The sequence below is a fragment of the Lactuca sativa genome, chromosome 5 (genome assembly GCF_002870075.4).
Source record: "Lactuca sativa cultivar Salinas chromosome 5, Lsat_Salinas_v11, whole genome shotgun sequence".
Taxonomy (NCBI): Eukaryota; Viridiplantae; Streptophyta; class Magnoliopsida; order Asterales; family Asteraceae; genus Lactuca; species Lactuca sativa.
In genome coordinates, this window is record NC_056627.2 from 130822799 (window position 1) to 130836782 (window position 13984).

A 13984-nucleotide genomic window follows, 5' to 3' on the forward strand; every position below is an offset into this window, starting at 1 on the left:
AAACACGATTCAAGAGATTATCCAAATTATTGTTATTTATACCCTTAGTTTCTAACATATTACTTTATATAATAAAAAGTGATGGCCTTAGGAGGGCTAATGTTTTCTACTTTTAGAGTATTGCCATAAAAGTTTTAGATTTTAACTGATTTAGTCCCTATTATTTTAAAATTTACAGAAAAGGTATTTGTAAAGTTTATTTTTTTTACAAAACAGTTCATATGTCTAAGATTTCAATATGCTGTCAGGTTTGATATATGTGTAGAAAATAAATTAACAAAACTGTCCCCGTAATTTATAGAAAATGTTATTGTGTATTTTTTTTATAGAAACGGTCCATATGTTTAAATAAATTACAAAACTGTCTCCGTAATTTATAAAAAATATCATTGTTTAATTTTTTTTTTTATAGAAACGGTTTATTTGTTTAAAAAAATTACAAAAAATAGTCCCTGCCTAATAGAAAATTTACAATTTTGGTCCCTACACTTTTATACGTGGGCGGCTTTGGCCCCTTAAACAGTGTATACAAAATGATAAAATGATTAATAGATGTTCCTTTTATGTAACTAGAACATAGTAAAGAAAACCTCACATGTGTCCCCTACGAAAATGTAATTAGAAACTGTAAGGATATCTTTTTTGTACAACACATTTTGAACATCGTATGTTACTTTTTGAATATGCTATTTTCATCTAACATACAATATATATGAACTTGTTTGTGTATGTGGGGACTGACAACTTCTAGTTTCTCAATAAAAATATGTTGTGGTTACCAATAAAAATGTAAATACCGAATGTAAAACGAATGTTTTAAAAATCGGTTTAAACCGGCCGGTTAAACGGGTTGGACCGGGAATCGGGGAAGGAAACGGTTCAACTATCAACTGTTTTATGTCTATTTCTGAACTGGATCGAACCGGCCAGTTTTTACAAAAAACTAGTCAGTTAAATTGAATAAAAACATATGGAATTGAAACCTTTTGCATAATAACTTTGGTAGTTTTTTTCACATTTATTAAAGTTTTTCTGAATAAAAATACATGATAAAATGTTATGAAGTTTTTTTGATGCGTTAATATGTTGGTGATTTGTTTCACTAATGTGATTTAAGTGTAATGAGATTACTTTGTTGACCAAAAGTCATATTGATAAATATTAAACAAGTAAGGAAGGTGTGGAGTGCACACTTGTTTAAGTTTATTCAAGATTAAAAGTAGACTGTCATTTAGGGGCGAAGCCCCTGAACGAAAAGGGGTCCGGGGGCAGCGCCCCTGGGAGTGAGGTCTAAGGGGCGGCAGCCCCTGGCGGGGTCCAAGGGGCAGAGTCGCTGGATGGGATCGAGCTGCCAGGTCAGGGCGTAAATTTTTTATTTGGGTTATATTGTTGTATTGAAAATGCATCATAAATCCTAATTTAGAATATTTGACTCGTTTTTTTGGCTTGATATTAATCCTTATAGAAAATCCGGATTTATGACAGTTTTTTGACTGTTGCTAAATTGTTTTATGACGGTTTTCAGACAAATGGGGTATTTAACCAATTTTGGTCAGTTTTTTCTGGTACTTACGAAATTCATATATCTCATTCTCTGTTTTTTTCCCTTCTGAGTCATATCCAATCAAAGATTAGAGAGTACGACCCAATACTTTGATTTGATAGTAAAATCACAATTCTCAAAATATCCAAGTGTCTTTATTACCCTGAAATTCTAACATAATATTCATCTAGAACTTTATGTTCTTTTTAATGCACCTGGATTGATGGAAAACATATGGTTATGAGTTATTTCAAATTTTAATATATTTAAATTAATCTACAACTTGTTTTCATGTGTATTTTAATGTTTGAATTTATGGACATAAAAAATTTGATTTGTGTATGTATGCATGTAGAGGAAAATATAAAAAAATATAAAAATTATAGAAACCGATTTACTCAGTGATCGAACCGGTTAAACCAAAAACATGAAACGATACATGTTTAACTAAAAACTCTGTTTTTAAAACTTTGTATATATGAATAGAAAAATACGAAAAAATATAAAAATTATACAAAACGATTAAATCAAAAAAACCTGATTCCGGTTTAACTAAAAAACCGGTTTTTAAAAATTTGTTTTTAAAAATTTGTATAAAGAAATTGTTCGGTCGATCCAACGTACGAAAGGGCAGGGGCGTTGCCAGTGTATAGACATGAGATAGGATCGAACGTTCAAGATGGGTTCCCAACTAACCCCTTCTTCCCACGATGCAGCAAGGCGTCTACCGAATTCTTCTTCTCAACTCTCCACCAACCCCCTCCACATTTCCCCACCAACAACTGGTATAAAGGCTGCTTGCATTCTCTCTCCTCCAATCTACCTTCCTCATCTACGCACAAGGCAGCAATGGAGCTCGTAAGTCTCCCCCTCTCTCAATACAACTATCCTTATCTCTTTATGCATGTCTATTTGCATTTCTATGCTGAAAGAGCTTCGAGGGGAATGATTTGAATGAGGATTTGGAAATTGGGTTGGAGTAATGATGAGTTGATTCTACTGCATTCTCCCAAGACCTGATGTATTCTTTTGTTTATTCAAGTTTGGGGATTTAACTTTGATTGACATTTTTTTCGTCAGGTAACGCCTGCTATCGAGAAGATGGGTGGACGCGAAGGGATTAGGAGGAATTCAACCCTAATCTGTGCACCGATAATGGCGGATACGGTGGATCAGATGTTGATTCAAATGAATTCGGCGAAATCTTATGGTGCTGACCTTGTTGAAATCCGATTGGATAGCTTGAAGGGGTTTAACGCTCGGGAAGCTATCCAAACCCTAGTCAAACTCAGTCCTCTCCCCACGCTTTTCACTTACAGGTGCTGTTTCTACATACGCCATTCTTAGAATACGAATGCTGTCATTTCAGTTTCATTTTAGACTTTTAGTCCCCTGAATTGTATGCAAAACATAAAAGGATTCAACTAGCATCCACTTTTGGCTTTTGGATAAATGGTGTGCGTATTAAACGATCTTCTAACAGTTTATCTGCCTCAGAAGGTTTCTGATTCTGTGTTATTTTCTAGACCAACATGGGAAGGTGGTCAATACAATGGGGATGAAGAGAGTCGACTGGATGCTCTGCGCTTAGCAATGGAGCTAGGAGCTGATCACATCGATGTTGAGCTTCAGGTTCCTTTCTTCTTGTCTAAAATAGATTCATCCGAGCAAACGTTTCACTTTCACATTAAATGAACAATATTCTTTTTACATTGGCCTCAGGTTTTATAAATTCATTTGATGTCTACTAAAAATAGCAACATAGACATCCAAGTTATTGGATAAATTCGTGTACAAAAGAACTTAAATATTTAGCTTATTTGGCTTAGAGCACCACCACAATATTGAGAACTTATTTGCTGTTTTTCCTTAAATCAAGAAAGTGATACATTTTTTGAAGTAAGTAAAGAATTATGTAGGAAAAGGATCAGAAAGTCCACTTCTTAGAGAAGCTAACTCCAATAAGCTTTGGTGGAAATTGGAGACAGAAGATGCAATGAATTTGCAACTCAAAAGGGTGGAAAGTGTTATTATGAGTCATTCACTTATTTAAAGTTTGTCAATTTATCTGAGTCATGTTGGCATGATTGGTGTTTAGGATCCATCTCATGAAATTTTAGTATTATGTACATTATATTTCACTTATCAAAGAAATAAGAACGTAAATTATGTTAAATGACCAAAATACCCTTCAATTGATTTGTTTTGTAATGGGTTATGAGGACAGTTTTGTTTGCTCACTTGTTATCTGCTTTCAAATATAATATTTCTCTCAAATTTCTCATATTACTTGCTCACTTGCAGGCTGTTGATGATTTCAACAATTTAATTCAAGGAGATAAGCCTACAAAGTGCAAACTCATAGTTTCTTCCCACAATTACGAAAATACCCCTTCAGTAGAAGAGCTGGGGAACCTTGTGGCTAAAATACAATCAACAGGGGCTGACATTGTAAAATTTGCAACAACAGCTGTAGATATAACCGATGTAGCACGAGTTTTTCAAATAACTGCTCATTCTCAAGTAAGCGGCGTAAGTCATGCATCATATATTTTAGAGATATATATTTTTTGTATGATTGGTTCTTTTTATTTTTATTAGAACCTCAAAAAATAATAGCAGCTTCACATTATCATCTTCCATTCTTCAATCTTCCTTCCAACTCCTCTCATGTTATTATAACCGGCAAAGAATGTGAAATTTGTTTCACTTTTTGTAATGTAAGGGTAAAATGGTCATTTACTCTCATTCAGACAGTTCATCCTGTCAAGAAAGGAAACATACCTTATGTATATACAACACTTTTACTCATACAAGACTTAATGGGAAAAAAAAAAAAGTTGCCTAGATAAACGATGCATATAAGATATTTCTGAAGATGAGGGCAAATTTGTAAAAGTTTTTGACTTAATTGGGAAATCCTGGTTTTCTTTTCTTGACTTTCTCCATCAAGTTCTTCTTTTTGCATCAAGTCAAAAAGAAAGCCACATATATAACTTAACATATCGCCCATTAAGTAAAAACGAAAGCATGTTTCTTTTTTACTTAATGCACAAAAAACAACTCAATAGAGAGAGTCAAGAAACGAAAACCATTCTTTCCCAATTAAGTTCCAACTTTTTACAGATTTACCCTCACTCTAGTTTCCCAAACAATACTTAATGGAAAGAAGAAAACATGAATTTATTTCGAGTAAATTGATTGATATTTCAGGTCCCAATAATAGCAATGGTGATGGGGGAGAAGGGGTTGATGTCAAGAGTACTCTGCCCAAAATTTGGTGGATATTTGACATTTGGTACCCTTGAACATGGAAAGGTATCAGCACCAGGGCAACCTACAATTAGGGATCTTTTGGACTTATTTAATTTCAGACAATTAGGACCTGATACAAAAGTATTTGGTATTATCGGGAAGCCAGTTGGACATAGCAAATCACCATTGTTGTACAATCAAGCTTTTAGATCAGTTGGCTTCAATGGCGTTTATGTACATATGTTGGTGGATAATGTAAAGAATTTTCTTGACACTTACTCTTCTACAGATTTTGCTGGTTTCAGGTATATACTTTCCAAACTAATTCCATTTTAGAATCTTTCTGGTTGTCAAATTTACAAAAAGGTATAAATAATGATATATGATTATTGGATGCAGTTGTACGATTCCACACAAAGAATCGATAGTCCAATGTTGTGATGAGGTTGATCCAGTTGCAAAGGTAAATCACATTTTTACCATTAAAAAGTTTTACACTGATATTAATTAATATTTATTATTTAATAATGAAGTATGATTTTTCAGTCAATAGGAGCAGTGAACTGTGTTGTTAGAAGACAAAGTGATGGGAAGTTATATGGTTGTAATACAGACTATGTTGGTGCCATTTCTGCCATTGAAGATGGTCTACGAGGTATCCTTCTATATATAATGTGAAATTTTTTAATGAAAATATTTAAATGTTTATTTAATTATTTTTTTTTATAGGTCCAGGGGTTCAAAATGGTGTAAGGGGTTCAAGTTCACCTTTGGCTGGTAGACTATTTGTGGTAATTGGTGCAGGTGGAGCAGGAAAAGCACTTGCTTATGGAGCAAAAGAGAAGGGTGCAAGAATTGTCATAGCCAATCGGACTTATGGTTAGAAATGAAATTTTGAATTTATTTATAATTGTTTTACATGGATCATTTATACAAAAAAATGTTTTTTTTTTTTTTTGGATATGTTATAGATCGTGCTAGGGAACTTGCTGAGATAATTGGTGGAGAAGCTTTATCTCTTGCTGATTTAAGTAGTTATGCCCCTGAAGAAGGCATGATACTTGCAAACACAACTTCAATTGGTATGCAGCCAAACATTCATGAGACTCCTATTTCTAAGGTTTGACTCTCTCATCATATTTTATTCAATTGGAAATCTGATTATGATATGAGGTGAATATGTGGAGGGCATTTACGTCTTTTACAAGATCGTTCCTTACTTACGCAGGATAGTTTGGACTCATGTCAATGTGACAAAAGTTGTAATATTTTTTGTCCCACCCATAAAGATTTGGGACAGAAACTTGTTTCTTGATCTCTCCTATGTGCAAAAGACGTAAATGCCCTTCTCATTATCATTGAAGATAGCATTAAAAAGCTTGTTAAGTCCTGTCGTTTATAACAAAAACATTGATATATACCCGTACAAAGCTTGTTAAATGGAAACATGATAACGAGGAGGGCATTTGTGTCTTTTGCACAAACGAGAGCTCGAGTATGTTTCCAAAAGTCAATAGGCCGTCATGTTCTATATTCTCCTGCATAACAAACATGGCTTAAAGGGCATTTTGGGTACTTTAATCCTTTCATTTTTAAAAGATAAAATTTGAAACAAATCTTCTTATCAGTTGTTAGTTGTTACCACCCCTACCTGGAAGGGCAGAATTGTCATTTTTTCTGTATTGTCTTGTTTTTTTACAGGAAGCTTTGAAGTCGTATGCATTGGTATTTGATGCTGTTTACACACCTAAAATTACCAGATTACTTAGGGAAGCAGGAGAATGTGGAGCCAAAATTGTTACAGGGGTGGAGATGTTTATAGGGCAGGCTTATGAACAATATGAGAGATTTACAGGGTTACCTGGTAAGATTTTAAAAATTAAAAATTATTTTTCCTTTTCCTTTTTTATTATTAATTATACTTTGTAACTGCAGCACCTAAGGAATTATTTAGTGAGATTATGGCAAAGTATTGATTGTTGCGGGCCATTCACTTTGGTATGTACCTCTTTGTATCACATCTTCTGTTATCTTCAGTTTCCTTTTAGACAGAAGGGTAAACTGGTCATTTTCTCAGAAACAGTTTCTATTCATAGATCGGTAACTCCAAACAGACATCATTTAAGTATATAAGCTTTTATATTGTATACAGAAACTGGAGGCTTTGAAGCAATATGTGGTGTACAAAGTGGTACACACTGGAAACAGGAAGAAGATCATTCCAATACTTATTTCTGCATCATTTGTTATTGTATCAGTATTTTTTTTTTCTACAAGAATAAGGAATTTGTATTTGAGAGCCATTCTATTCTCAGTTTTCTGATGCTAAAAATTGAATTTATTTTTATATGAAAAAAAGAATACTAGGGGCATGAACTAATGATAGAGATAGAAAACCAATGCCACATCCATAAACTTCATCCCTATATTATTACACATGCAATACATAAAAAGCTCATACAAAGTAGTGTTATTCTTCTTGTTATCTTGAAGAGTTCGTTTTTAACTCCTTTCCACAAAGCTCTTCGCCACCTATGCAAAGAACCATTCAAAAAGATCATAAGACAACATCCACTTCACTTCAATACTTTATACCCTTACCATCACTTCAATAATTCATATCCTTACATTAATTAGAAACACCCTTGAAGTCTAACAAAATGATATAAATTCATATATGATATTTATTCCAATTTTGCTATCCTCTGTCAACTAGAGGGTTAGAATCCAATTTTACAATACTTATTCCGTTTAAATTTGAATTTGACACGCCCTCCTCTTATTCATTTAAAATTATAAAATAAACCTTATTGTTATCGTTATTGTTATTATTAGAAAAAATGAAACAAATATCCTGCTAACTTTCTAGGATTGGTCCTTTTAGACCCTAAACAAATATCCTGCTAACTTTCTAGGATTGTATGGCCCAAGTCAACACTATTAATACCCGCGTCTGTATATAAACACAATCTGGTGCCTTAAAACGGAAAAAGTCCAAGGTTTCCTACCCTTTCTGCGTACTTTAGTTCATACCCTAATCGCTAAGAACATGTCGTAACTCCCATCTCTGGGTCCTTCAGCGACCACCATCACTTGAAAGTGAACATGTCTAATGGAGTCGGGGAACAAGACATGACCATCAACCTACTCCAAACACATTTGGAGGTGTTATTGATCAAGAAGGAGGTTCATATTGACTTGTGCGAACTACACTAGAGGGCTAGAAGATAAATGAATGTCCTTAACAATGAGGCTCATGATGTTAGGACATGCCAAATGGACATGTCAAATATGGTTTTTAATCTTAAAAATCACTTTTACTCACTTCGAGCTATGTATGCCAAGATGATTGTCGACAAGAACAAGTTCAGTAAAGTCAAATGTGTTTGAGGATGTGTCACCGTTGTTGGGGTCGGGGTTTTAAGCTACAACTTCTTGCACAAAGAGAAGAACTTTAGGTTGCATGATTTCTTTCTTGGGTTTCTCATTTTGGTGCTGTGAAGCTTGGTTATTTTGGCTCTTATTCTGTGGCCCTGTTTCTGGTGGTAATCGTTGCTATTAAGATGTAAGAAAGATTTATTTTGTGTATCCTATTATCTATGTAGGTTGATGGAAATGTATGAAACAAACACTATGAAATGAAAATCGTTATGTTTAAGTACTACCGTTCCTACTATAACTTTGTATGTGCATAATTTTGTATACAAAACACCCCCATAAATAAAATAGGTTTATAACTAAGTCCCATATATTTGGTTTTGCAGGCTAAGACAACATGCCAAAGTCAATGTGGCTTTTAACTTAAAAAAGAGGGACCAACAAATATTCACTTAAGAAAAAGGACAAAAAGGAATATTCTAACCCAAGATGCATAAAATGGAATTAATTTATAATCCTTTTGTCTTTAACCTAAAATTGGAAAAAATAAGAAAAGTTAATTTCTGTTGTTTAATCTGGTGTGTAGTTGGATTTTGTTATTTATGTTAATAAATAGCAACCTACCATGACATCCATACTATTTTCATGTTTACTTATACTAATCTAATTTATGTCCATTAATAGTATCATACTTTCATATATATATATATATATATATATATATATATATATATATATTACCAAAATACCCTGGTAAAATGTATTAAATTCCCCAATGGATAGAATGCCTAATACCAGTATGTACAAAATGCCCAAAATACCTCTACCCTGTAAAAATGACTAAATTGCCTAACATAACCCATACATCTAAAAAATCTAATAATGACTAAAATGCCCCTAATTGTTAAATTGGCTAAAATGCCTAAAATGAGTAAAATACCCCTAAAGGCTAAAATGCCTAAAATGACTAAAATAGTGTACTATGATGCTTAAGAAAACAAAATGTAGTTTTATATAGAAATCTAAATATCATATGTAAAAATTACCACAACATAAATTTAAATTACAATCATCATTCCCATTGTTTACAATGTTCACATCTGTGAAATACCATAAATACCCCTGTTTCCAAACACAGTTAAAATATAAATCAATCCAAGTTCATTGCTGTTGTAGCACTGCTACCTTCACCTTGAACTCTTTTAGCAAGCTTCATTTTAAGGATTCTTTTAGTTTTTTTCTCTTACTTGCTTGACCCACACTAACATCATATCCAACATCTTCATTAACCCTGACCAATTTCTCATCTTCATTATCATGCACACCTTGTTGCTCAACTTTATCAACCATAACATCATCTTCCGCATACCCTTGCATATTTACTGACTCCTGTCTTTACCTAACCTTTTGTTTCTTTCTCACTTTAATTTCGTGTGGCCTTTCCACTTGAGTACAAGTGCTCTTGTTGTGTCCTATCTGTTTGTATATGCCATAAGAAACCATTTTCCTTGATTTTGAAACTGTGTTTTTTCTAGGCCTTTCAGAAGCATCCCTTATTCTCTTCATGGTTAGCCTGCCTGGAATTCTTCTTTTCAATGGAGGCAAATGGGGAATATACTCTGTAGCAGGCCACATGTTGCTTCCATTCATCCTATGTATGAGGCTTTTGTAAGTATTATGGAAAAAGGCTCCTAGTACAATGGGTCTACATATGGTGCATCGTGTTTAACATTTTAAAATGATAATGTATCAACTGAATGAACACACCCATACCCATTTAGTTGCCACAACATGAAAAGTGCATTCCTTTTTTGGTATATAAACAACATTAGTCTCATCAATTTTCTTTGTTTCAAACTTTATCACCCCATAAGATACAGCTTGCCAATACCTACATAATATAATGCAAATAACTAGAGGTCAAACATTTAAGTTATGTATAAGTATATATGTGTACACACCTCTGGCCAGTTTGTAGCTTATTCAACTCATCTCTAATGTCTGGACACATTGCATCCTTGTCCATTAACTTGCATAGTCACCATCCTTTGCATCACAAAAGTACAAATATCCTCTAACATGCTGATAATAGGCTTCTTCCAAGCATCTAATATGACACTATTAAAGCTCTCTGAATATTCTCCACAGATTCACAAGAAGCATGGTGAACTCTGAAAAAAAAAAAGCTAAAGACCATGTCGTAGGATCCTTCTCCATAAGATTAATAAAGGAAACAAGGTTTAATGGTTGAATCTATTTCATGGTTGCATTGAAATGTGCTTCAATTGTTGCTTTACTAGCTCTCCAAAAAATATATTCAAACTGGGCTCCACTAAACCTCTTTCTAAAATTGACATAGATATGCCTTGCACAATGCCTATGTTCTACTGCTGATAATACATCTTTCACCGCCTCAACGACACCCTACATATGTAACAAGAAGTAATGAAGTTAGAATTGTCAATATTTATTATAGTACATTTATAAAATGAATCATACCTTGTGTTGATCAGAAAATAGAACTAGCCCAAATCCTTCATTTGAACAGTTCAAATCTTCTTTATGATTTTCAATGAACTATTTACAATTTTATTTGTTTTCCACACATACAAATGCCCAAGTAATTGGGAATATTTCATTGTTAGCATCCCTACCCACTGCAGAAAACAACTCACCTTGGCAAAAACGTTTCAGGAAACACACCATTCGGGTTAACGATCCTTCTACACTCTCCCCTCCACCCCTGTTTGACTCCACCAAAACATATGTAAATCTCACTGAAGTAATTCTTACCATTTGGCACTAAATCCACAAGTTTTTTTATTTTTATTTTTTTTACAGTAGATCTAGTATTTGATCTTTTAATCTCCTCACCATATGACCATATTTTGGAATAATTTTCTGCAATTGTGCTTTCAACTAGAGTCAAAGCATACTTCTTGGCTCTCCTACACAAACCCTCTGTAACAATGTAAATTTTTGACCATTTTTTTTTAAATTTCAAAACACATTGATTCCAATAAATAAACCATAAAATGCCACAATGTCAATTCATGAAAACTCATGTTCAAAAGAAAATTGTATATAACACTCCAGGATCCTCTAAATCATAAAACAATCTCCGGTGTGTGTACAATCAAGTCGGCGCCTTCCCGTGATCCTAAGAAGTACTTGAAACACATAACACATAACACGGTAAGCATAAAGCTTAGTGAGTTCCCCAAAATACCATACACAACTCGTTAGACACTATAGGCCATAACTCAATAAGACCCTCCGGTCAATGTGTCTCAGTGGGACCCTCCGGTTCCTACTCAGTAAACTCACAACAACAATATTCAACATAAATAACAAAGACATAATACATAATATTACAATACACAGACAAACACATAAAACAACTCAATCACATAAAGATACCACTATTGGTAAGTATAGTGAGGAGACTCACCTCGTAAGTAAGCTAGGTAAATGAATACTCCTCGCACACGAATCACCAAATCTATTCTCCTCCTAATCACATAAGATAATTATATCTAATTAACTCTTTAAATCACACATTTTAATAAGTTCTATCTCTCTCTCTCTCTCTCTCTCTCTCTTGGAGTGGGAAAAATACAATTTTACCCCTCCATGGTTTCCCAATGACAAGGTTGACCAAACCCTAAGTCAACAAAAGTCGAAATCGAGTCAACAGTCCGTGTTGACCCTACTCGTCGAGTGCACTTATGGGACTCGACGAGTCTGCTCGCCATCCACAGAAATACTCAAAAGTCTGGCTCAACTCGCCGAGTTGACCCGTCAACTCGCTGAGTTGCTGCACGATCAATACCGCCAGGACAACCCCATACAACTCGTCGAGTCGAATCCTTGACTCGGCGAGTCCATTCAGAATCATATCTCATTCAGTCGTTTTCAAGGCAGAGAACCTTCTCAAACTCTAGATCTACACTCCTAAGGCTCATCTTTCACGTAAAGTCATAGGATTTACGTTCATGCATGACATTTTGAGCTTAAAATGCCAAAAGACACCTCAAAAAGGGTTTTTCACTCAAGATCACTATTATGGTTGGATAAAGCAGGGACTTTTGGACTCTAGGGACCTTACATGGTTCAGATCTGAAGTTCAACCCTCTCAATGAACATAAAACACTCAAGGTCCTCATATTTGGGTGGAACAACTCTAGATTCACAAAATCATGAGATCTATACCAAATAATGAGAAAGGTGAAGCTTTATACCTTTCCCAGAAGCTCTGAAGTGAAACAACCTCAGATCTAGCAGCACCTTCTTGTCCCTTGCTTGGAATTATTCTCTCATCTTCACAAGATGCACCAAACACTCACAATTAGCAAAGCACTCTCTCTCAAAGCTCAAAGGCCATTTAGGGTTTGCTCTCGGAAAGTGTAGCCACAAATGAGGCTATAAAGTGCCTTTAAATAGGCCCCAAACCCGGGGATTTAGGGTTTCTCATCCCAACGCCTACTCGGCGAGTCGGCTCCTCGGACTCGTCGAGTAGATCCTTAAACCCACGTGGCACATCGCGACTCTACTCAACGAGTTGGAGTACCGACTTGTTGACTAGCTCAAGAGATAAATAAATAAATAAATAACAAATAATGTACCTGGAAGTCTGGATGTTACACCCTCACAGTCACATCAATTCCAAAAGTGTTTTTCACCTCCTCTCTAAGCAATATGGCACTCATCTTTTGATTATTAACAAATTCTTGAGTAAAATGGGTAAATATCCATTTATAAGTGACAATTGATCCTAATTTGAAATTCTTTGCACAATTATGGTAACTTATAAGAGACTTGATCTGGAAAGACTTATCATCACTCATCCATGAACCCTTAACCTTAATAGTACCTTTTTCCATCATAACATTTGTCTAATAACCGTCTACTATCATTTTTTTACAAAACATAATTGATAACCACTCGCAACAACATAGTTACAAAACATATGTTTCAATTGTTGGGATTCTGAAACCTCATACCTTACATAAGTTCCTGCTCCTTCCATTGTATCTTTTCATTTAAAATATTTGGCAAGTTAGGATCAACATTGTTAGGGACAAGATCCTCAATCCCATCCAAGATCCTGGATCTCAAAGATATCTAAGGATCCTTAAACCTATCCAGGATCTCGGATCTTACAGGAGTCTCAGGATCTTGAATATCACCATTATTATTTCCTAACAAGTTTAACGACTATATTTCTTGTTTATTTCTCACATGTGCATAAATGGTCAACGTAAGACTCATTCACAATGAAGAACCACTTCAACCAGGCTTACAACTTGGGAATACCAAGTCTAAGAATGTTGCAAATACCAATTCAACATGATCCCAAAAATTTCGGACTCTTAGTTACTTAACCTAGACTATATATACACATTTAAAACACACACAACGAGCGCAATCTTCATACACCATAAACACCTTAAGCTACTGAAACACTTGTATTTTTATCTTCATCATTTCTCTGTAATTTTCTCCAAATCAATAAAATCAAACAAGGTAGGTGCTTATTATCACCTCCCAAGGTTTTATGTTGGAGATGTCATCAAGGATCACGGGATTTACTTATAAGCCACTTGTGAAAAATTGCTCTAATTTTGTTAATCACTTCAACCACAACACCACAACCTCTCATGCAATTTGGTTGATTTTTTACCAAAACAATTTGGCACCCACCGTGAGGTCGTGGTTTTCTTAATTCTCGAAAATCATGTATACACAACCAACTTTATATTCTTTATCTATTCCTCCCATTTCCATAAATAATCTTCCACCACCTCC

General features: G+C 34.5%; 1 protein-coding gene across 2 annotated transcripts; it reads left to right on the forward strand.

The window, feature by feature from the left end:
* The first annotated feature begins 2232 nt into the window (after nt 1-2232).
* On the forward strand, nt 2233-7170 carry LOC111906236 (bifunctional 3-dehydroquinate dehydratase/shikimate dehydrogenase, chloroplastic). 2 transcript variants are annotated; one of them, XM_023902008.3, is made up of 12 exons: nt 2233-2401; nt 2624-2862; nt 3070-3175; nt 3848-4075; nt 4757-5103; nt 5198-5261; nt 5345-5453; nt 5528-5677; nt 5770-5918; nt 6500-6662; nt 6734-6796; nt 6951-7170. In XM_023902008.3, exons 1-11 carry the CDS (start codon nt 2393-2395, stop codon nt 6772-6774), a joined length of 1605 nt encoding a protein of 534 aa, XP_023757776.1. In that variant the 5' UTR covers nt 2233-2392; the 3' UTR covers nt 6775-6796; nt 6951-7170. The 2 variants fall into 2 exon arrangements, with proteins under 2 accessions (XP_023757776.1, XP_023757832.1); XM_023902064.3 differs by having other exon boundaries at nt 3848-4066.
* The last annotated feature ends 6814 nt before the right edge of the window (nt 7171-13984 follow it).

Coding starts and splice junctions, on each gene's coding strand:
- LOC111906236 (XM_023902008.3), top strand. Junction 4,076..4,756: donor CTCATTCTCAAGTAAGCGGC/GTAAGTCATGCA, acceptor TTGATATTTCAG/GTCCCAATAATAGCAATGGT. Junction 5,104..5,197: donor ACAGATTTTGCTGGTTTCAG/GTATATACTTTC, acceptor TATTGGATGCAG/TTGTACGATTCCACACAAAG.